The sequence below is a fragment of the Piliocolobus tephrosceles genome, chromosome 19 (genome assembly GCF_002776525.5).
Source record: "Piliocolobus tephrosceles isolate RC106 chromosome 19, ASM277652v3, whole genome shotgun sequence".
In the NCBI taxonomy this organism is placed as follows: domain Eukaryota; kingdom Metazoa; phylum Chordata; class Mammalia; order Primates; family Cercopithecidae; genus Piliocolobus; species Piliocolobus tephrosceles.
The window spans coordinates 33,888,909-33,909,342 of record NC_045452.1 but is presented as its reverse complement, the minus strand read 5'-3'; the positions used below and the strand labels follow the sequence as shown (position 1 = coordinate 33,909,342).

The window sequence follows — 20,434 nt, the reverse complement described above, 5'->3', positions numbered from 1 at the left end:
TACAGGGTGAAGCAGGCGCCCCGGGACATAAGGTACAAGTAGAATCCCCGGCACAGCGGTCCCCTGCCCCTGGTGCCCACTCAGTGGTCGTGCCCCCAAAGAGGGTGGGGGCCCCACGGTCGAGGGAGTGAGCTCTCCTGGGGCTGGTCTCAACCCCCAATCCTGCCATCCGTCCGCCCTGCCGGAATTGCTGGCAGCGGCCTCTGTCCCTCTGGTGAGGTGGCTTCGGCCCTTGTCACTCTTGCGATGTGGCTTCCACTGAGCTCTGGTCTGCTGGTGAACTGAGGGCAGATGTGTCCTGGAAGCTGAGCTCCTCTGGAAACGAGCTCCCTGTGGCAAGTGCGATAAAGCAGCTCTGGGAGCTTTGGGAGGAGGGGCTGGGCCACTGCAGGTGGAGAGGTCGCCTGTGGCCTGGGGAGGGCCCTGAGCTGGGCCCCCCAACATTCTCCCACAGGCGAGCCCCATTCGCCTGCCCTGTAGGCTCATGAGCGTCTGGGGGCACTCTGAGGGAGCGCTGAAGGCAGCCGGGGTGTCCTTGGCGGCCCTGGCCTGGCCCAGAGTCTGCTCAGACCCTCTGGACTCAGGGCAGCCACTCTCCATGGACCCAGCCTTCCTTCGGGCAGCCTGAGGTCTGGGCCACTGTGACAGCTTATCTGACGCCCCCACAACGACCCACTTCCTCCTCCTGTTCTGCTGGAGTGGAGCTGGTGGAGGAGCCGGAACCCTGCAGAGGAGGCGCTGGGAGCTGGTCCTGGGCCTCCAGTCGGCATCTGTGCCGACCCCACCACCACACAGGCCCCCCGAGGTCCCCTCGAGGATCCAGGCCTCTGTGGGCCGCCTACTCAAATCATATCCAAAACATCGGGAGCTCCTCACCTTGGGCTGGACAGGGTTGGCACTAACAGGGAGCGTCCCCCAGAGCACGGCCAAGCTCCAGGCTGGGGGTGATGAGGGAAGGAAGGCCAGTGGGGAGAGGCTTGAGGAAGAGGACGGCAGCGAGGCAGGTGGTGAGAGCACCAGGAGGGCTGAGAGGACACAGGCTGGGAGTGAATGCATGTGCATATACACGCGCGCGCACACAATGCACACACACACACATACAATCTCCAGCGTATGTACACACACACACACACACACAGATCTCTCCAGCATAAAGTTAGAAGAAAGGCTGCTGTGAGGTCTGCATTGCTTTGCAGAATGTTCCTTACCTTTTGATTTGCAGGGTTTAGAAGGCATCATAAGAAAACTTGTCTACACCAGGGTTGCAGGGCCAGCGGGGGCTGGGCTGGGTCCTGACATGCTCTCCTCACCCCACGCAGGGGAGCAAGGGAGACCCTGGTCCTGCTGGCGCTCGCGGGGAGAGCGGCCTGGCAGGAGCCCCTGGACCCGCTGGACCACCAGGCCCCCCTGGGCCCCCTGGGCCACCAGGACCAGGACTCCCCGCTGGATTTGTGAGTACCGCCTACACCTGACCCCCTGGAGAGCCGGGGGCTGCCCTTGCCCCAGCCCTGCTACCCCTGGCATCTCACTCACAGGGCAGCACGTCCTGGGCGGGGGTCTCACTGGCGCTGCCCTGGCCCCACGGTGCTGATGGGGAACTCAGCCCAGCCATACCCTGGCACCTGTGCCCTGACCAAGAGCAAATGAGCTGCCCGAGATGGGCTGCCCCTGGGGGCCCCCACCCAGGCCCTGCCACCAGGTAGACAGTCCCCATCTGAGAATGGAGGCTCCCCAGGCCACCATGGCCCCAAAGGGAGGGGTCGGTGCTGGCCCAGGGAGGGGTCCTTACCTAAGAAGGGACACAGGCCCACATGTGTCTTGTGTGTCTCCTCCAGGATGACATGGAAGGCTCCGGGGGGCCCTTCTGGGCAACAGCCCGAGGCGCTGACGGGCTGCAGGTACTCTTGTGAGCTGGGCATGGCCAGCTCTGAGGGCTGAGGGAATGTTGCCTGGGGCAGGAGGGTGTCCCTGAGAGCCACCAGCCTTGCATGGGGCCGGACGCCGCCCTGCAGAGCTGTGAGGGCCGCGTGTGGCAGGCGCTGTGCACCGTGGGCCACCCTCGCTCTTTGGAGATGCCCCTTCATTGAAGTAAAGTCACGGAATGAGGGCCTAGTCTGCAAAGTGGGAGACACTGTGGGTGGTCAAGACAAAAGGGGCGTGGGGCCGCATGCCGCCTGAAAGACAGGCCTTTCTGGGGAAATTCAAGTCATCACATTCTTTTTGTGGCCCCAGTTTTGGGAAGTAACAAATGTTTGGCCTGAGTAGAATCTGAAATTCCTATGAAATCTCCACCTTGTTCTACTGTTAACATATATACTGCTCAGGGTTAGGGCCAGCAAAGAGTGACCTAAATCCCAAAACAACGGTGTTCAGACAGCTCAGATGTGTCAGGGGCAGACCCAGGGACCGGCAGCTCCTTCCTCCCCCACCCCCGCTGTCCCCTCCACGCCACCCTCTCTCCCGTGGCACCAGCATGGAGGAGCCCCCAGGGCCACAGCCCTGCTCAAGAGCCACGTGGGGCGGCTGAAGGCACAGCGTCCAGCTTCAGGCTCAGAGACTCAGCCTGTGGAGAGCACGGGTGTCTGGGACACATTTCTTACTCTGAGCATAATGAATGAGAAATTTCAATTAGGCAGAAACTAATTGATTCCATAATAAGTTAGAATGGCTTTACCATTTTAAGTCAGTACGTTTCCTTTTACACACACATTTTTAATTCTTGACTGTTACCAGCGGGCTTTTCTTGTGGGAGAAGCATCTCACAGCAGGGCCTCCAGCTGCACTAACGCTGTGTCTCCTCTGCCCTGACAGGGACCCCCCGGCCTGCCAGGACTGAAGGTCAGTGATGGATGCGCCTGGGTTTCTGCGGTCGTTGGCTTGGCCCTGGCCTCGGCACCCCGGAGCTGGGGGTGACAGGGCCTTCCCTCAGGTTTTCTGATGGCAGGAGTAGGATGAATTCATCCTGGGAAATTTGCAAAATTTACAGCAAAAAAGCCTAACAGAAACAATCACACACTCCTCCAACCCAGCTTTCCAGCATTAAGGGACCATTGTCCCGTTCTCTCTCCAAAGCTTCCTGGGTTCACACACCTGAAGTGTATTCTCAGACTCAGGCTGAAAAGCGGAGCATAAGAGAAGAACCCGGGGTCCCCACCTCAGCTTCAGGGACAGGTGGGCTCCTGGGCTCAGGGACAGAGGCGTGGTGACCTTGTAGGACCCAGGAGCTTTGTCCTCTGCTTCCCCTGTCCCTGGGGGACACCAGCCCCCAGCCTGGCCCCAAAGACCCCACCCCTGCCCAGGCCCCGAAGCTCCCAGGGCAGGTGCCTGAGGGGTGAGCCTGGAGGCTCCTCTCCTGGGCCCTGGGCAGCAGCCGCCTTTCACCCCGCTGCGTGCTCATCAATGTGTCCTCTGCTGTGTGCGGGGCCAAGGGCACATGGGGCCCCCCCTGGGACTGGACTTTCACTTGTCACCAGCCCCTACCGTGGCACCCGCTCCTTTGAGAATGCTTTGCTTTCATTTACAAGACACTGGAACATTACAAAAGGCTTTTTGGAAGATCCATGTATTCAATTTCTTAAATTGTTTAAATGAGGCCATCTCAGCGGGGTTCTGCCTGCAGTCCTACTGATGGGATATGTCCCCAGGCTCCACAGCAGTCCAGGCCGGGTGCCTTCGGCCAGCGGGGACCACGGGGTCCCTGCACAAGTTGCTCAGTGTCCCTGGGACCCCTCGGCTCTGGGCTGGGGGAGGGCGGTGAAATGCATCCTGGGTCACCCTTCCCTGCCCCCGGGGTGGACGCTGCCTGAGGACGGGGCCTGCCCAAGCAGGTGCTTACCAAGCCCGCTTTATTCACTTAGGGGGATCCTGGTGTGCCTGGGCTGCGGGGGGCCAAGGTAAGCTCTGTGCCTGGCAGGGGGCCCCAAGGCCACAGCCCACAGCCCTGGGAGCCTCCTCACCCCATGTGGGCTCTGGGCACCCTCTCCAGGGCTGGGTGGGCTGTGGGGTCCTGGCCAGAGTGGCTGAGATGAAATACTGGACGGGGATATGGCCAGGCAGAGGCAGGGAGGGCCCAGGCGGACGCCTGTGGAGATCCTCTAGGGGCAGCCTCGCCTGCTCTTCCTCGCACTGCTTTGTTTCTTTGTGATTGAAGATGTGCTGGTTTCAAAGGCAACCCCCAGAACACCCACCTGCAGGGCACCCAACCCCAGGGTACCCCCTGGTTTGACTGCGTCAGGAACATGACCTGCCTTCCTCCCAGCTGTCTGATGGTGCAGGCCCCTTCAGCCCCTGCCACCGGCCTCCCGCTTCTCCCTCCTTTTCTGTGACTTCCCCCTCCCCCACATCCTCCTCCTCCCGACCCCCCCCTCCCCCACTCCTCCATCCCTCCACAGCCCCTGCTCAAGCCCACAGGGGTGAGATAGAGAAGCCCAGGCCACCACCACGCCCACGGGTGCCCCAGACTCCTCGTGGGGGTCCCCGCATTCCTGGACATGTGGCCAATGCCCTGTGTCCTCCATGTGACCCTTTCAGGGAGAAGTTGGAGCAAACGGAGCCCCCGGGTTCCCCGGCCTGCCTGGCAGAGAGGGCACTGCTGGGCCCCAGGTGAGCCGCCTCGGTGGGCCCAGGGTTCGGGGGGTGGAGCCCCAAAGGGACTATGCCGAGGTGAAAGCTGGCAGGAGCTGTGTCCCTCCTGGGTCCCTGGGCCTCCGTGTGCCCTCCCGGGTCTCCGAGTGCCAGGAGCCGAATACAGGTCTCCATCAGAACTCTCGGTGGCTGCCTCCCTCCCAGGCCCTGGCCGGTCGGGAAATAACCCCACGTCTTCATCACAGCCTCCCTCACAGGGAGCCAGGGGCTCCTCTTTCTGTGGGTGATCAACCATTTCCTTCCTATCTCCTCAGGGGCCAAAGGGAGACAGAGGCAGCCAGGGAGAAAAGGTGAGTGTCCCTGGGGCGGGTGGATGGGGTGGGGGGCGCTGGGACATCTGGAAGGTTTGGCCTCAGCTGTCCCCAGGTCCATGCCCCTGCCACCCATGTGACCTCAGAGACTCGGGGAAAAGACCCTCAAGTTGACGGGTGGCTTTCAGGCTGGGGGCAGTGCGTGTGGCTCGGCCATCCCTGTTGACGCCTGCCCTGCCTGGCAGGGGGCTCCAAGGCTACAGTCCACAGCCCTGGGTGCCTCCTCACCCCCCGTGGGCTCTGGGCACCCCCTCCAGGACTGGGTGGACTTTGGGGTCCTGGCCAGAGTGGCTGAGATGAAATGCTGGACAGGTTTCATCCTTTTCCAGGGAGATCCAGGGAAGGACGGAGTCGGGCAGCCGGGCCTCCCCGGACCCCCCGGACCCCCGGGGCCTGTGGTCTACGTGTCGGAGCAGGATGTAAGGACGCTGCGTGGGTGGGCACCCAATCTGTCCAGATACCCCACTGGGTGCAGAGATCCCTCCCCAAGCCCCCCACACCCCCCAGGTCAGGACAGGCCTTGACTGCAAGGCCACACTCCAACTCCACAGTGGGGGCTGCAGAGGCCCTCGGTCAGAGACGCCCGGGGAACCCAGCTCCATGTGGTGATGGAGACACTGGGGAGGGGTGAGGGCCTGCACAGGGGGCCAGTGTTTTTATGTCAGAGGCTCCCATCGGGTTCAGTCCCTGTGTCCTTGACACTGTGGCGCCAAAGCTGCATGTAGTCACCCAGCTGCCCCGTCAGAAGAAGCAGACGCACCCTTGGCTCTCTGGTGAGGGTTGTGTTGGTTCCAGAACCTTCCTCCCCACCGCAGCCCGTCCATCAGGCCTCTCAGCTGCACCCTCGGCGCCTGCCAGCAGCGTGTCCCCCTGGCCTCACAGAGGCAGACGCGTCCCCACCCAGCCCCGCCACATGGAACACAGGGACCAAGCCCCCGTCTAGGCAGGAAGCTGAGCCCCGAGCAGACGCAGGGCCCAGGGGAGCAGAGCTGGGTGTGGCCAGGGGTTCAGATCCCTGCTTCTCTGTGGCCACCAGTGGAAGGGGCTGCCCAGGGCAGAGCTGAGAGCAGGCACCGTCTGTGACACTGGACAAGTTAGTTAACCCTTGTGCTCCGGCTCCTCACCTAGGAGGTGGGACCATAACAGTCTCGAGACGAGGGGTGGGGTTGGGGAAAGGCAGGGGAGGGCCTGCCCCCTCATTGCTTTGCTCGGAGCAGGCAGACAGGTATCGGGAGACAGCAGCCCGAGAGGCCACAGGGACCTCGGCGTGACGGTCAAGTCATTGGAACATCAGAAAAGCCCCCCGTCAGCCTAGCTGCCTCCGCCAGCAAGCAAGGGAGCATCTAGCAGAGGGAGGAGCATTTTAAACCAAAATGGAAGTAAAAAGTGGCTTAGGGCTTAGGGCGTCTGGAGTCTGTGTCCGCCACTCTGAGCCGCGGGGCGTCTGCGCTGCAGGAGGGACGCCCCAGGCCTAGAAAGAGTGTGGAAAGAACATTTTCCTTGAATTTCCTGTTTCGGTGTTTTGTTGATCTTGTAAGTCGCTCGGTGGGAGTCCAGTTTCATTTTAAATGTGGCTCTTTGTTTCCGATTTTTCTTTTTCCTGACTGGTGGACAGGGTGCCGTCCTGAGCGTGCCGGGACCTGAGGTACGTGCCTGCCTGGCTTCTAAGGGACAGGCCTGTGGGGACCTTGGTACAAGGCTGGGTGGGGTCCGGGCAGCCGCGTGGGTGCGTGATGACCCCAGCTGACGCTGTCCCTTTTTCCCCAGGGCCGGCCGGGTTTCGCAGGCTTTCCCGTGAGTAACCTGGCGCCAGAGCTACGCACTGCCCGCCACTGCCCTCCCTGCTGGGGAGGGGTCTCCTCCTGGTAGCACAGAGCAGCCTGGTCAAGCTGGGGTGGGCCTTGTCAGGCCCGAGGGATAGCGACAGTCACTGCCCTGAGGAAGTGATGGGAGCAGGATGTGGGCGAGAGCCCCTGGCAGGCCCCGTGCTGGGTGGGCACCTGTGACACTGAGGCCGCTCCTTGCACCTGCGGAGGCCTGTAGTGTCCGGAGTGAGGCTGGAGCCGAGAGGGGCCCCGGGGGGGTCACCTGCGGAGGCCTGCAGTGTCCGGAGTGAGGCTGGGGCCGAGAGGGGCCCTGATGGGGCAGACAAGACAGGCATATTGCCAGGGGGCAGCTGTCCAGGGAGGTGGAGTAGCTGTCAGAGATGGGGGAGACGCTGGCCGCTCAGGCCTCACTGCGTGGCGTCCATTCCAGGGACCTGCAGGACCCAAGGGCGACCTGGGCTCTAAGGGTGAACGAGGCTCCCCAGGACCCAAGGTAAGGGGCTCAGGTGCTGTCCCTCAACCCACTTTGTGATGCAGAGGTGGCCCCAGCCTGCCCAGGTGGCCACTTTTGGGAGAAACCCGGGACCCCCCGGCTGCTACTGTGACTCACAAGGAGTACAGCCACGCTTGGGCCGTCCCTGTGGTCACCTCCCGTGAGAGGACCCCGGGCTGTGAGGCCCAGTCACAGAGACCCTGCCGTCCCTGTGGTCCTGCCGTCCCTGTGGTCACCTCCCGTGAGAGGACCCCGGGCTGTGATGCTCAGTCACAGCGGCCCTGCCTTCGGGGCTCTGGGTGAGGCTTTGCGGGAAGGAGCTGGCCCTGACCCTGCCGTACCTGCTGCTGTTCCAGGGTGAGAAGGGTGAACCGGGCAGCGTCTTCAGCCCCGATGGCAGTACCCTGGGCTCTGCCCAGAAAGGAGCCAAGGTGAGGGCTGGGCAGCCTCCTTCCAGTGGGCTTGGGGGCTCCTGGGGCTGTGGAGACAGCCTGGGGAAGGTCTTCCTTAGGGTCTGGCTCCTGACGCACAAGCTTCTCCCAAGCAGGGCTCCAGCATCCTGGCCTGGCCCTCGCGGCCCCTCCTCTCTTACACCCATGTCAGAGGTCCCGTCGGCCCCTCATCCTCTCCCTGCCCCTGAGCCCACCCTGCCGAAGGGAGATTCTCAGTGGGCTGCGGCTCTGAACTCGCGCCTCCCTGGGGCCTGGCCTGTGGGGTGCAGGAGCCCAGGCTGTACCACCTCAGCCTCAGCAGGTTTCTTGCTGCCCCTCCAACCTCTTCCTGGGGGCCCTGATGCTGTGGGCAGCAGCCGCAGGATCCTTCCTCTCTGCAGCCCCAGGGTGCCTGCAGGACCCTGAGCATGGCAGGGCCCGGAGTCAGTTCGTCCAGGGGCCTGTGCCTGGGTCCCCACCCCAGCAGGCAGTCACCCAGACAAGCCCTGGGGGAGGGTCCTGGGGGGGAACCTGGATCTTTGGGGTGTGGAGCACTGGCTCTCCCACTTTCAGAGGAGCAGTGAGCCCTCTGGGGTCTTAGGGGTGCACCTCAGACACAGGATCCCCAGGCCCAGCGAGAGCTCCACTGCCCTACCCAGCTGTGCATCGGAGCCGGGGCCTGCAGCAACCAGCACACTGTGGCACACATGCCCTCCACCCCTGCTTCAGGGCCCCAGGGTATACCCTGTGCTTGCACCAACCTGGATGTAAACCCCAATCCCGAACCTCCCCTTGCCAGCAGCTCCCGTCCTCCCCAGGGCTGCCAGCGCCTTGGGGACGGCCCAGTGCACCCAAAGGGGCCACGAGGGTCCTCAGGGAGGCTGCCGGTGGGGCACAAGCCGCCATCCAACTGTGCCTTCTTGGTTGTTTTTGCTCAGGGAGAGCCGGGCTTCCGAGGACCCCCGGTAAGTCGGACCCCCGGTAAGTTCTCTGCACTGAGCTTGGGCATGACGGCCCCCAAGGACGTGGTCGCCCGCGGCTGCTGAGTGCGTGCTGTGCGGCCCAGGGCTCGTCTCCCAAATGCAGCTCTAAAGCACGTGGGGCAGTTGTCGGGGTGAGGCTGCAGCGGGCTCCTCCGAGCTGATGGGTGGCCCAGGGCGACGGCTCTGCACGGCCCCTCCCCTTCCCCAGGACCCCCCAGCTCGTGGACAAGGGCCGGGTCTGTTCCGCTGAGCCTGGCTCCCTTCCTCTCGCAGGGTCCGTACGGACGGCCGGGACACAAGGGAGACATCGGCTTCCCCGGACGGCCGGTGAGGACCTGGGGTCTCCAGTGGGGGCAGCAGATGGGGTCTGGCAGGTGGGGAGCAGCCCAGGCCCACGGGGGGGACACGTCCAGAGGGGAGTGGACGGCCACGCACCCCCTGTGCTCCCCCCAGAACCGGCCTGGGCACAGCTCTTGTCCTGGATGTGGCTGGCAATACACCAGGAGGGGCCAGTACCCAGGAGGAGGCCCTGGGGGGCAGACAGGGGAGTGGGCCTGTGTAGGCTGGGGTCAGTCACCTCCTCCCAAAAGGGTTATTGAGCAGGAAGGAGGGGTGAGAAGGGCTGGGGTAGCCTGAGGGCTGGGAACGTTTGAGGCTGAGTGTGGGTCGGGCCTGGTATGGGGCTACTGCAGCCACCTTGCGGGAACGTGGCTGGTGATGACCAGTCCCCACCCCCTGTGCTCCATCCCAGGGTCGCCCCGGGATGAACGGATTGAAAGGAGAGAAAGGGGAGCCGGGAGATGCCCACGTTGGATTTGGCATGAGGGTGAGTGTCCCTCAAGCGGGACCTGGGTGGCTGGGAGACCAGGACCTGGGAATGGCCTGGCCACAGCCTGGGGTCCTACAGCTCCTCTCAGAGACCACTTAGAAGCCGCCCTGCCATGTGGCCACACTGCGCTGGTCCTGTCTTACCTATGCACACTCATACATGTCCACACACATGCACGCGTGTGCCCACTCATACATGCATGCACACATGCCCATACACTCTTCTTACATGTGTGCACACATACACATGCATCGTGCACATTCCATATCCACACATGTGCTCATACATCGTGCACATTCCATATCCACACATGTGCTCATACATGTACACATGCCCACACACTCCACATATGTGCACATATACACATGTATTTGTGCATATGCGTGCTTGTCCACATGCACACACATACACGTGTATACTCATATATGTGTGTACATATACACGTGTGTATCCATATACTCATACATGAATGTAAGCCCTCCCTGGCTCATTCCATGATTGGCATACACACTGCACACGTACACTCATGCACACATATACACATGGGCACACACCTGTACGCATACATGCACGCATGTGCACCCATGCACACACACACACAAGGCCAGCATGGATTCTCAGCAGGGCGTCTGTGGGCCTGGGCCATGCCCTGAAGCCCTCCATGCCCTCCATGCCCTCCATGCTGGGGGTTCTCCCGCTCAGCCCAAAGGCATCCACTCTGCTGCTTTTGAGCCAAGAGCTTTGTGTCCCTGGTGTCAGCAGGGTGGGGCATTTTCAGTCAGCTTTTACCTGAGACGCAGACCCGGTGGCCTCTTCACTCCTCCCGAGGGACGTCTGTGCACGACTCCAACGTGGGATGAGGTGGGGCCGGGGCCAGCTCCTGTCCTCAGGGAGCCGTGGCCCGAATGACCCACTGCATTCTCGGTTCTGCCTGGTCAGGTTTCTGATTTTTCTGAACTGTCCCTGCTCCCACCTGCTGCCTGACAGGCAGGCCATAAGCCTGACAACAGCTCTCTGCCCTCCCCACAGGGAATGCCCGGCCCCCCAGGGCCTCCAGGGCCCCCAGGCCCTCCAGGGACTCCTGTTTATGACAGCAATGTAAGTCTCCAGGGCGCCCACTGTCCTGCGGCTGCCCTTGGCTCTTACACAGAGCCCCATAGAGGGGCTGGGCCACCTTCTCCCCTGGCCTCTGCGTCCGGGGGTTCTTCTGGGATGGGCCAGTCTGGTGGGCAGTGGATTAGCCGCTGAGTTCCCGAGGAAGGTGAAGGCATGTGGAAGGGAGGGCTCTCTGGGTGTGGAGCTGCTTCCAGCTGAAACTTTGCTAAGAGCCTGAGCCCAGGGGTGCTAGGAGCACCCCCTTTTTCCCAGGCTCAGCAAGGTGAGGTGACCGATAAGGGTCAAGTGGCGTCACGCTGTGGCTCCTGCTCTCCACACCCCTGTTCCCTCCTGTCTCTGACTAGGGGTGGCTGCCATGTGGCCTCATGCAGGGGCTGGTGCTTCTGGACTTGGGGACCCCTGAGTGGTGGCGGCCTTCACTTCAGAACATCGCCCTCACAGCCACCTCTCCCTCTTCCTTGCAGGTGTTTGCTGAGTCCAGCCGCCCCGGGCCTCCAGGATTGCCAGGTGAGGGCCCCGGGCCCACAGCTGGGGATACAGGCGCTGAAGGGATGCTCCAGGGCCCCACGTTCCTTCCTGCACCAGCAGCAGTGAGACTCCCCCAGTGCCCTAAGGCCAGTGCCACAAGCCCAGCCCACGCCCCAGTTCTGATGATCTTGGCCCTTCCTGGGGGCCCTCCCAACACGGCTGTCCAGGACCTGACCTTGGGGTGGCCCCATTTGCTGTTCTCCGTTTAGACTTTGCTTTTCTGCCCAAAGCAGAGTGGAAGCAGCCCCATCCCTGCTGTTGGTCAGCACGTGCCCTGCAGATGTGGCCTGGCCTCCACGTGGCCTGCTGAGGGGGACCCGGGGTGCCCCTGCTCTCCAGGAGCTCCTACCCTGACTGTCCCCCCGTCCATCTGATGCCCACGATCTAGGCCCCCAGGCACTGGGGCATTTCAGGCAGGAGGGGCACCACCCTGGAGCCCTCCCTGGCGTACTCCGTGACAGGCACTGGGTCTCTCTTCCTCCAGGGAATCAGGGCCCTGCAGGACCCAAGGGCGCCAAAGGAGAAGTGGGCCCCCCCGGACCACCAGGTGAGCACCTCTGGGCCTCAGGCGGAGGAGGTGGTGTGGCCAGCACTGAGGCATGGTCACACCCAGAGCCCCCCAGCGGCTCCTGGACCCTCACTGGGTGGTGACCACCTCGCCCTGTGGGAAGGAAGCCCCTTCTGGGTTGATGCGGACGTCAGAGGACCTGGATTTGGAGGCGGGGGTGGCTGCAGGGCACAGGCCCAGCAAGATGCCCCCATCACCCCATCTCCTGAGGAGCAGGCGGCTGCCCTTCCACACTGGACCCCAGTAGGCACTGCGCAGACACAGCAGCCTCGGTGTGCCGGCGGCCCTGAGACACCCCTCCCTTCCCCTCCACGGGGCCGGCGGCCCTGAGACGCCCCCTCCCCTCTCCTCCATGGGGCCGGCGGTCCTGAGACGCCCCCTCCCCTACATGGGGCCGGGGGTTGACCCTGGAGGACCTTCTGTCGAGAAACTCTCCAGGGCCTCGTGTGGGAAGGAGGCGTTGCCCAACAGGCTGTCCGGAGGGGCAGCCCAACACCCCCGCTCCTCCTGAAGAACGAGAATTGCCCCCTGAGCCCCACCTCCATTGAGGGTGGTGGGGCTGCTTGGATGTCCTGCCAAGACCACCGAGAACAGCTGGATAAAATGTGAGAAAACCACTGTTTGAGGATGTCTGGGGGCTGGCAGAGCAGAAGCCCAGAGAGCCAGGCCAGCCTTGGGCGCCTCTCGCCGCCACGGTCCCCTCTCACCGCCACAGTCCCCTCTCGCCACCAGGGTCCCCTCTCGCCACCAGGGTCCTCTGCTGAGGACGCTGCAATACCTGCTCTAGCTGGGGCTGCACCTTGGAGTGGGAAGGGACCAGGCAGGCAGAGGCTGAGTCAGGCTGGGACATCCTTAAGGCCTGTGGAGGAAAAGGCAGGCAGAAAGCGAGCGGGAAGATGGAAGACGCGCCTGTCCCATCCTTGGATCTCTCAGCGTCACACATGACGCCCAGGAAGGAGTGAGTGGGGCATAGATGACTGGCGCTGACCAGAAACCAGGAGGAGAGGGGGCGACGACACACCCGACCGGGAGGCCCAGCTCGTGGGGTCATCGGACCCGCCTTGAACTCTGAAGGTCACATTGAAAAGCCCCAGGAAGCCTGGAGATGGCAGCAGAGAGCCGGGAAGCTCAGAGGTGTTGGGGCGAACCGAGGGCTGAAGGCGGAACAGCTGGAGCCTGAGACCTGTCTATAGGTTTTGGTGGACATGGGGTTGCCTGTCCGTGGGAGCCAGAACGAGGGCTCCAAGGGCTCCAAAGGGAACAGTGTTTGCAGGTGGAATGGCCAAGGAAGGCGCAGAGTGTTCCCCTCATTCGAAGGATCAACAATAAGAGTGACGAGAGATGCATCCACGAAACGGGAGAAGCTAGAAGACCACAAATGGTTTCCAAAATATCCAAGAAAGGCCAGTGTAGACTCCGACAGCCAATGATACTCCCGTAGCCTTCGGAACGAGGATGACATGCAGGCTGGCCACTCCAGACCCGAGCCGTCTCGGCGGTGGAGGGCACTTCAGGGACAAGATGAGGCCGAGGGAAAGGAGTGCAGAGATGGAGAGAGACAGCGCCGGTGGGAACTGGCATCCCAGCAATAGTGGGGTCAGAGGCTCCCGTGGGAACCAGCGTGGGCTGCCCAGCACAGGGTCCCAGTGACAGTGGGATCTGAGGCTCCTGCAGGAACCGGTGTGGGCTGCCCAGCACGGGGTCCCAGCGACAATGGGGTCAGAGGCTCCTGCAGGAACTGGCGAAGGCTGCCCGGCACAGGGTCCCAGCGACAGTGCAATTAGAGGTTGCCGTGGTCTCAGCGCCCTGAGGGGCGGCGGTGGTTCTCACTCTGTTGGACAGTGAGGTTGGAGAGGAATGCAGAGCTGACACCGCTGGGGAGGCAGGAGGGCAGGCAGGATGGCACACACACAGGACGTTTAAAACACACAGAGTGGATCCAAAAGAGGCAAAACAGGAGAGAAAACGGAATGCAGAACAGGTGGGATGAACAGAAACTAGGGAATAAAACAGTAGACTTAAGCCCCGATACATCTGCAGGTGCTGTAAGTGTGACTGGGGTAGATAGATCCACGGAAGGACAGGCATTGTCAGTGGGACGCAGCAAAACCGTATGCTCCTTACAGGAGACGCTCCCTGAACGTGAGGGCTGGAGAGGTCAAGGCACCCAGAGGCTGGTGTGGGTTTGGGTGTGTGTGGGGTGTGTATGTGTGTGCGCTGGCTGTGTAATGTGCAGGTGTGGGTGTGCTGAGTGTGGAGTGTGTATATGTGGGTGTGCTGAGTGTGTAGTGGTGTGTTGGGTGTGTAGTGTGGGGGTGTAGAGTGTGGGTATGTGGGTGTGTTAGGTGTGGGGTGTGTGTGGAGTGTGGCTATGTGGGTGCTGGGTGTGTAGTGTGGGAGTGTGGTTTGGCGTGTGTGGGGTGTGTGTCGTGTGGGAGTGTGGTTTGGCGTGTGTGGGGAGGGTGTGCGTCGTGTGGGGGTGTGGTTTGGTGTGTGTGTGTGCGTGCAAAGTATATTCTGGAGTAAGAGACATGGTCAAAAATAAATGTTCATTGAGACAACGGAGCAAGTCTACCACGGAAATTCAGTAATTCTACATTTGTGTGCATCTAATGAGATAGCCCTCAAGATATGACAAGTAAAAACTTGGCAAAGTGAAAAAGAAAAACAAATCAATCATTATAGGGGGACTTTCAGCCCAAGGAGATCTGAACAGCAGGTCTGACAGGCGTCACCTGCAACCGTCTCCAGGCCGCGTCCCCAGCATCGGGACCAGGGTCTGCCCTGGAGGGGCCCAGGCTAGGCCGAATGCAGGCCTGGCTTCCAGGAACTGTGATCTCACGAGTGCAGTAGAAGCGAGTGGGAAATGCCCACAGGGCAGTGCCCTTCCAGGAGGCTCATGAGTCAAGGAGAAGCAGGTGGAAGTGAGGAACCCCTGGCGCTTAGATGCGTCCGGGGCATCCTTAGTCCTCACACTGCAGCCTCAGGGGCCTGCACAGCCAGTCACCTCCCTCTGCGGAAGGACCCAGCCCAGGAGGAAGCATGGGTCCTGACAGCAGCCATGACCTCCAACCCCAGGGACTGCACCTGTGGGATGGGGGTGCCCTGGGGGTGTGGAGCCACCTGCTCAGAGGCTTCTGGGTTACAGGGCACGACCTCCAAGAGTGAGGTTGTCTCCACCCCGGTCAGGGTTCCAGGGGAACAGTCACAGCAGAAGGTTTGCCCAAGGCCATCTAAGGTCCCACCTGGAAGGAGAGTGGGTTTTGTCATTCTCCATTGACAAAATTACAGCTTTAAATAGTACCTGTTTCCACACATCAGCCTAAGATGCTAAAGAACAAACAGCATTTATTAAGAGCGACAAACATTTATTTGATGAAAATAGACGGGAAGAAATATTAAAGATCAAAAATGAGTGAAGGGAAATTGTGTATGGTTTATGTATATAAAAATAGCAAGGATCAAGAAAGTCCAACAATCCGAAGTTAATTCTTTGAAAAGGCTAACGACATTCCTGACCTCTGCCAAGGCTGATGGAAAGGAGAGAAGCAACGAGTGATTTCAGCAAAGGGCTCGTCCGTGGTCTGGAAGGAGCCACCTGGAACTTCCACAGCTTCACCCTCGGAGAGGGTGTGGGGACCTCAAGTCAGGGCCAAGACAGCTGCCTGCCCACCCTGGGAGGGGCAGAGGACAGACAGGAAGGACAGGAACCGGGAAGGAAGGAATCGCGTTGTTCTTTCCTCAGCACGTTTCCCACATAAGCTGCCCAAGTGGATCTGCAGGTGGACCGTCAGGGTTCACCGAGGTCGTCAGATGGAAGGGGAGTTTAGAAAAACCACCAACGAGGCCGGGCGCGGTGGCTCACGCCTGTAATCCCAGCACTTTGGGAGGCCGAGGTGGGCGGATCCCGAGGTCAGGAGATCGAGACCATCCTGGCGAACACGGTGAAACCCCGTCTCTACTAAAAATACAAAAATATTAGCCGGGCGTGGTGGTGGGCACCTGTAGTCCCAGCTTGTAGGGAGGCTGGGGCAGGAGAATGGCGGGAACCCGGGGGGCGGAGCTTGCAGTGAGCCGAGATCGCCCCCTGCACTCCAGCCTGGGCCACAGAGCGAGACTCCATCTCAAAAAAAAAAAAAAAAAAGACACCATTAACAAAAACATCAGAAAGTATCAGTTAGCTAAGAAGAACCTAATGAAATATGGGATCTCTACCAGGAAATATGGCAATGGCTAGAAGCGGCTCAGGCAAACCCGCCAGTGCTGGGGGCTGCAGGGGGAGCCCGGCGTCGTCAGACACCATCTCAGCGAGACCCCACCTGTCTCTCTCTTGCAGGGCAGTTTCCATTCGACTTCCTTCAGTTGGAGGCTGAAATGAAGGTGGGTGACCTCCCTGGTGGGGTTGGGGGCCTCCAAGGTCCTGTACATCCCCCTGGGTGACTGCTCCCAATTCCTTGCGCCATCCAGCCCAAGACCCCTTCCTGTTCAGCCCTGAGAGGAGCGCTGGCTTCAGAGGGTGTCGAGGGCGTCCCTCAGGACGTTTCTGTCCCCGGCTCAGTTTTTGGGGACTTGGCTAATACAGTGGGAGGTGGGGAGTCGAGCCCTATTCTCTGCAGCCAGCAGCTCCCAGGCCTGGGCTCCAGAAGCTTCCGACTGCCGTACCCTGGCTCGGGAGGGATGGGAGGTCACCTGTGACTTGTAGGGGTTCGGGGCTCCCATGTCTGACAAGTGTTTCCATCCACAGGGGGAGAAGGGAGACCGAGGTGATGCAGGACAGAAAGGCGAAAGGGGTGAGCCCGGAGGTGGCGGCTTTTTTGGCTCCAGCCTGCCAGGCCCCCCCGGCCCCCCAGGCCCACCTGGCTACCCTGGGATTCCAGTAAGTCCCAGCCTGTGCAGGCAGAGCGTATGTCCCAGGGGTCTGGGTACAGGACCTGAGGGCAGGTCCAGCCCGGCCACCGACGCCCGCCAAGGCCGGAGCTGCCCCTGCAAGCTCAGCAGCCCCGACATGGCCCTGTCCCCGTGTGGGGACGCAGCAGGCCGCCCAGATGTGGGTGCACTGGCCCCGGACACACCCCGTCCCCCTGCAGTGTTCCATGGCCTGCCCTCCTGCCGGGGCCAAGCGCATCCACCTCTGCTCCTGGGCTGGTTCAGATCGGGATTTAGGCCCATCAGTCCTGAAAGACTCCAGAGAGCCGTGGGCCCCAGCTTCTGCTTGGGGGCCCACACTGTTGTCAGGTCCCTGGTCTCTGCTGGTCTCTCTGGTCAGAGCTGGTCTCTGCCCTGGGATCGCACCCCCAGGGAAGAAGGGGTGATGGTGTGGGGGTTTCTCAGGCTATGGCGTGGGCAGGGAGGGGACCGGTGACTCAGGTTGCGCTCCTCAAGGGGATGTTGGCAGCTGCAGCCCCAGCCCCACAAGCTTGCCCGCCCCCAGCGCAGTGCAGCCCCAGCCCCACAAGCTTGCCTGCCCCCAGCCCGGTGCAGTCCCAGCCCCACAAGCTTGCCCGCCCCCAGCCCAGAGCACGAGGTAACCAGGAAGCGTCTCTTGTCGCCGTCCCTAGGGTCCCAAGGGAGAGAGCATCCGGGGCCAGCCTGGCCCACCTGGACCTCAGGGACCCCCCGGCATCGGCTACGAGGGGCGCCAGGGCCCTCCCGGCCCCCCAGGCCCCCCTGGCCCCCCAGGGCCCCCTTCATTTCCCGGCCCTCACAGGCAGAGTAAGTCAGCGGGGAGTGGACCCCGGGCAGAGGCCGCCTCGTGTGGCTTCCTGTGCCCACCTTGGTTTCTCTCCTGCAGCTGTCAGCGTTCCCGGCCCTCCGGGCCCCCCTGGGCCCCCTGGGCCACCTGGAACCATGGGCACCTCCTCAGGGGTGAGTATCTAGGCAACCGCTGGGCACCTGGGTCCCATGCCCTGGCTGGTTCTGCAGCCCCTGCCCCTCAGAGGCACTGTCCCACGGACCCCACAGGGAGATGCACAGGAGGCTGAGATGTGGTTTCCAGGGTAGAAGCGGGGCCAGGCCGCGGGGGGATCCAGTGGGCCCAGGGAGACGACCACCAGCTGGGAAGTGTCCAGGGCCCATGCACTGTCCACGGAGGCTGAGGGGCTGGAGGCGGGCAGGGGTCCCCACAGTGCTCATGGGGGCAGCTGCCTCAGTCCATGCCTGCCCAAAGCCCTGCGGCCCCTGCCCAGCACCCTGAAACGGGCATCCCTTCCTTCTGCCCCTGCCCCGTGCCCTCCCACCTCGAGCCCCACGCCCCTGCGTTTGGGTCCCAGCAGGTGAGGCTCTGGGCCACGCGCCAGGCCATGTTGGGCCAGGTGCACGAGGTTCCCGAGGGTTGGCTCATCTTCGTGGCCGAGCAGGAGGAGCTCTACGTGCGCGTGCGGAATGGGTTCCGGAAGGTCCAGGTGAGTGCTGTGCACGGCAGGTTCCTGAGCTGTGGAAGGACCCAAGCTGCCTCCTGGGGCTTAAGGGAGGCGAGAGGCCCAGGCCCCAGACAGGGATGGAGGCAGGTGGCAGCCAGCGCTTGTTAAACTTTCAAACTTTTGGCAAAGTTTAGTAAAATACTTCTGTGAGCAGTTTTGGGATTAGAGAAAAGTGAGCTCAAACTTCTGGAAGTGGATGAACACATGGTGCGTGAGGGGCTCCTGGCGGGTCATGTCGCAGTGAACATTTACAAAGATAAACATCACCTCACACGCCCGTTAACAAGACAAGGTGTCTGGCAGGACGAGGCAGGAGTGGGGCTCGGGTCCTTCAGGGCCACGTGATGTCCACAGCACGGCCCCGGCTGGGATGCAGGCTGTCCCGTGGCTCTGCACCCCACGTTATAAACACCGAGGGGGGATGAAATGTGCCCTCGCCGCTTAGCATGGGCCTTGCTCACCGGCCTGGCTCCTCGGACACACCTGGGATCGCCCCTTCCAGGCCAGGCCAGCCTCTTTCCTGCTCTCCCAAAACGGCCTGGACGGCAGGAGCGGCCACTCTGACCCAGGTGGGCGTGGCATGGTTTGTTTGCCTTCATGTGGCAAAGGTGAGGGCTGGTAGAAGCCCCGTGCCGCCAAAACGGCCTGTGACGTCTGTGGAAGCCTCCACGGCAGACTGTGCATTGACACAGCCCTGACTTCTGCAGTCCTCCCACCTTCCTGCTAGCACTCCCTCCATCTCGCCACCGGCCCCCACCTGGGCCTGGGCCGGCCCCTGCAGCCCCCCAGGCTGTGAATCCCATTCCAGTTCCTTATCTGGCAAGGGAGAGGCTGCCAGTCTCACAGCAGACGCCAAGCTGGTGCCCACTGTGTGCCAGGTGTCCTCGTAGGCACTGAGATGCAGCCCCATCCTAACTTTCAGGGACTTTGGTCCTGACAGGAGGAGGCAGAGGATGGCATTCTAGCAAACGTGCTGGGAGGGCCGGGTGCTGGGCAGGGAGGGCACCCTGGCTCAGGCCCAGCCGCAGGTCCTGGATGACCCTGCTGCTTTCTTCCAGCTGGAGCCCCGGACGCCACTTCCACGAGGGACGGTAAGGAGCGTTTTCTCTGTTGAGACTGGTGGGTAGTCAGGACACGAGGGGGTATGTGCTGTCTCTTGTTTGGGGAACAACACGTGGTCCTTTGGAGTCCTGGAGCTGAGCATGTGGCTCACCATCAGGCTCTGCTGCAGAAAACGGGTGCAGGCCACCCAATACCTCTGTCTCAGTGCAGGACACCCCAGTACCTCTGTCTCAGTGCAGGACACCCCAATACTTCCGTCTCAGTCCAGGACACCCCAGTACCTCTGTCTCAGTGCAGGACACCCTAGTACCTCCGTCTCAGTGCAGGACACACCCCACTACCTCCGTCTCAGTGCAGGACACCCCAGTACCTCCGTCTCAGTGCAGGACACCCCACTACCTCCGTCTCAGCTGCTGGCCTCACGAGGGAGCCACTCTCATCCCTCAACTTTCCCAATTGTGTCTGTCACTCATTGCCCTCCTCAGGGTCACAATCCTTGGCGCCAAAATCCACATCTTGTATCTTTGCCTTCCCTCTCCCAAAGTGCCGGACACAAGACTGGATATCTCTAGGGTGGTGGCTGACTGGGTGGGTGAATCAATGGGGAGGTGGATGGATGGATGGGTGGATGGACAGGTGGGTGAGTGGACAGGTAGGTAGATGGGGAGGTGGATGGATGGGTAGATGGTGGACAGGTGGGTGAGTGGATAGAGGGGTGGATGGATGGCGGAGAGGTGGGTGAGTGAATGGGTGGGTAGGTAGATGGTGGACAAGTGGGTGAGTGGATGGGTAGGTAGATGGGGAGATGGGTAGATGGTGGACAGGTGGGTGAGTGGATGGGTGGGTGGGTAAGATGGTGGACAGGTGGGTGAGCGCATAGGTGGGTAGGTAGATGATGGACAGGTGGGTGAATGGATAGGTAGATGGGGAGGTAGATGGATGGGTGGATGATGGACAGGTGGGTGAGTGGATGGATGGTGAACAGGTAGATGAGTGGATGAACGGGTGGATGGATGACGGACAGGTGGGTGAGTGGATAGGTGGGTGGGTAAGATGGTGGACAGGTGGGTGAGTGGATGGGTGGGTGGGTGGATGGATGGTGGACCGGTGGGTGAGTGGATAGGTGGGTGGATGGATGGCGGACAGGTGGGTGAGTGGATAGGTGGGTGGGTGGATGGGTGGGTGGATGGATGGCAGACAGGTGGGTGGGTGGATAGGTGGGTG

At 61.7% G+C, this 20,434-nt stretch overlaps 1 protein-coding gene across 1 annotated transcript in view; it reads left to right on the top strand.

Moving 5' to 3' along the window:
- The window catches only part of COL18A1 (collagen type XVIII alpha 1 chain), a 54,565-nt gene that overhangs the window by 28,901 nt on the left and 5,230 nt on the right, over positions 1–20,434 (top strand). The window contains exons 14-37 of the mRNA XM_026447429.2: positions 6–32; positions 1,320–1,451; positions 1,836–1,898; positions 2,812–2,838; positions 3,858–3,893; positions 4,531–4,602; positions 4,899–4,934; positions 5,285–5,374; positions 6,571–6,600; positions 6,723–6,749; positions 7,212–7,274; positions 7,631–7,705; positions 8,644–8,670; positions 8,962–9,015; positions 9,440–9,514; positions 10,547–10,615; positions 11,098–11,140; positions 11,646–11,708; positions 16,066–16,109; positions 16,474–16,605; positions 17,288–17,441; positions 17,521–17,594; positions 18,002–18,130; positions 19,207–19,239. Coding sequence (XP_026303214.1) covers positions 6–32; positions 1,320–1,451; positions 1,836–1,898; positions 2,812–2,838; positions 3,858–3,893; positions 4,531–4,602; positions 4,899–4,934; positions 5,285–5,374; positions 6,571–6,600; positions 6,723–6,749; positions 7,212–7,274; positions 7,631–7,705; positions 8,644–8,670; positions 8,962–9,015; positions 9,440–9,514; positions 10,547–10,615; positions 11,098–11,140; positions 11,646–11,708; positions 16,066–16,109; positions 16,474–16,605; positions 17,288–17,441; positions 17,521–17,594; positions 18,002–18,130; positions 19,207–19,239 — 1,575 coding nt within the window. The remainder of the gene's footprint in view (positions 1–5; positions 33–1,319; positions 1,452–1,835; positions 1,899–2,811; positions 2,839–3,857; positions 3,894–4,530; positions 4,603–4,898; positions 4,935–5,284; positions 5,375–6,570; positions 6,601–6,722; positions 6,750–7,211; positions 7,275–7,630; positions 7,706–8,643; positions 8,671–8,961; positions 9,016–9,439; positions 9,515–10,546; positions 10,616–11,097; positions 11,141–11,645; positions 11,709–16,065; positions 16,110–16,473; positions 16,606–17,287; positions 17,442–17,520; positions 17,595–18,001; positions 18,131–19,206; positions 19,240–20,434) is intronic.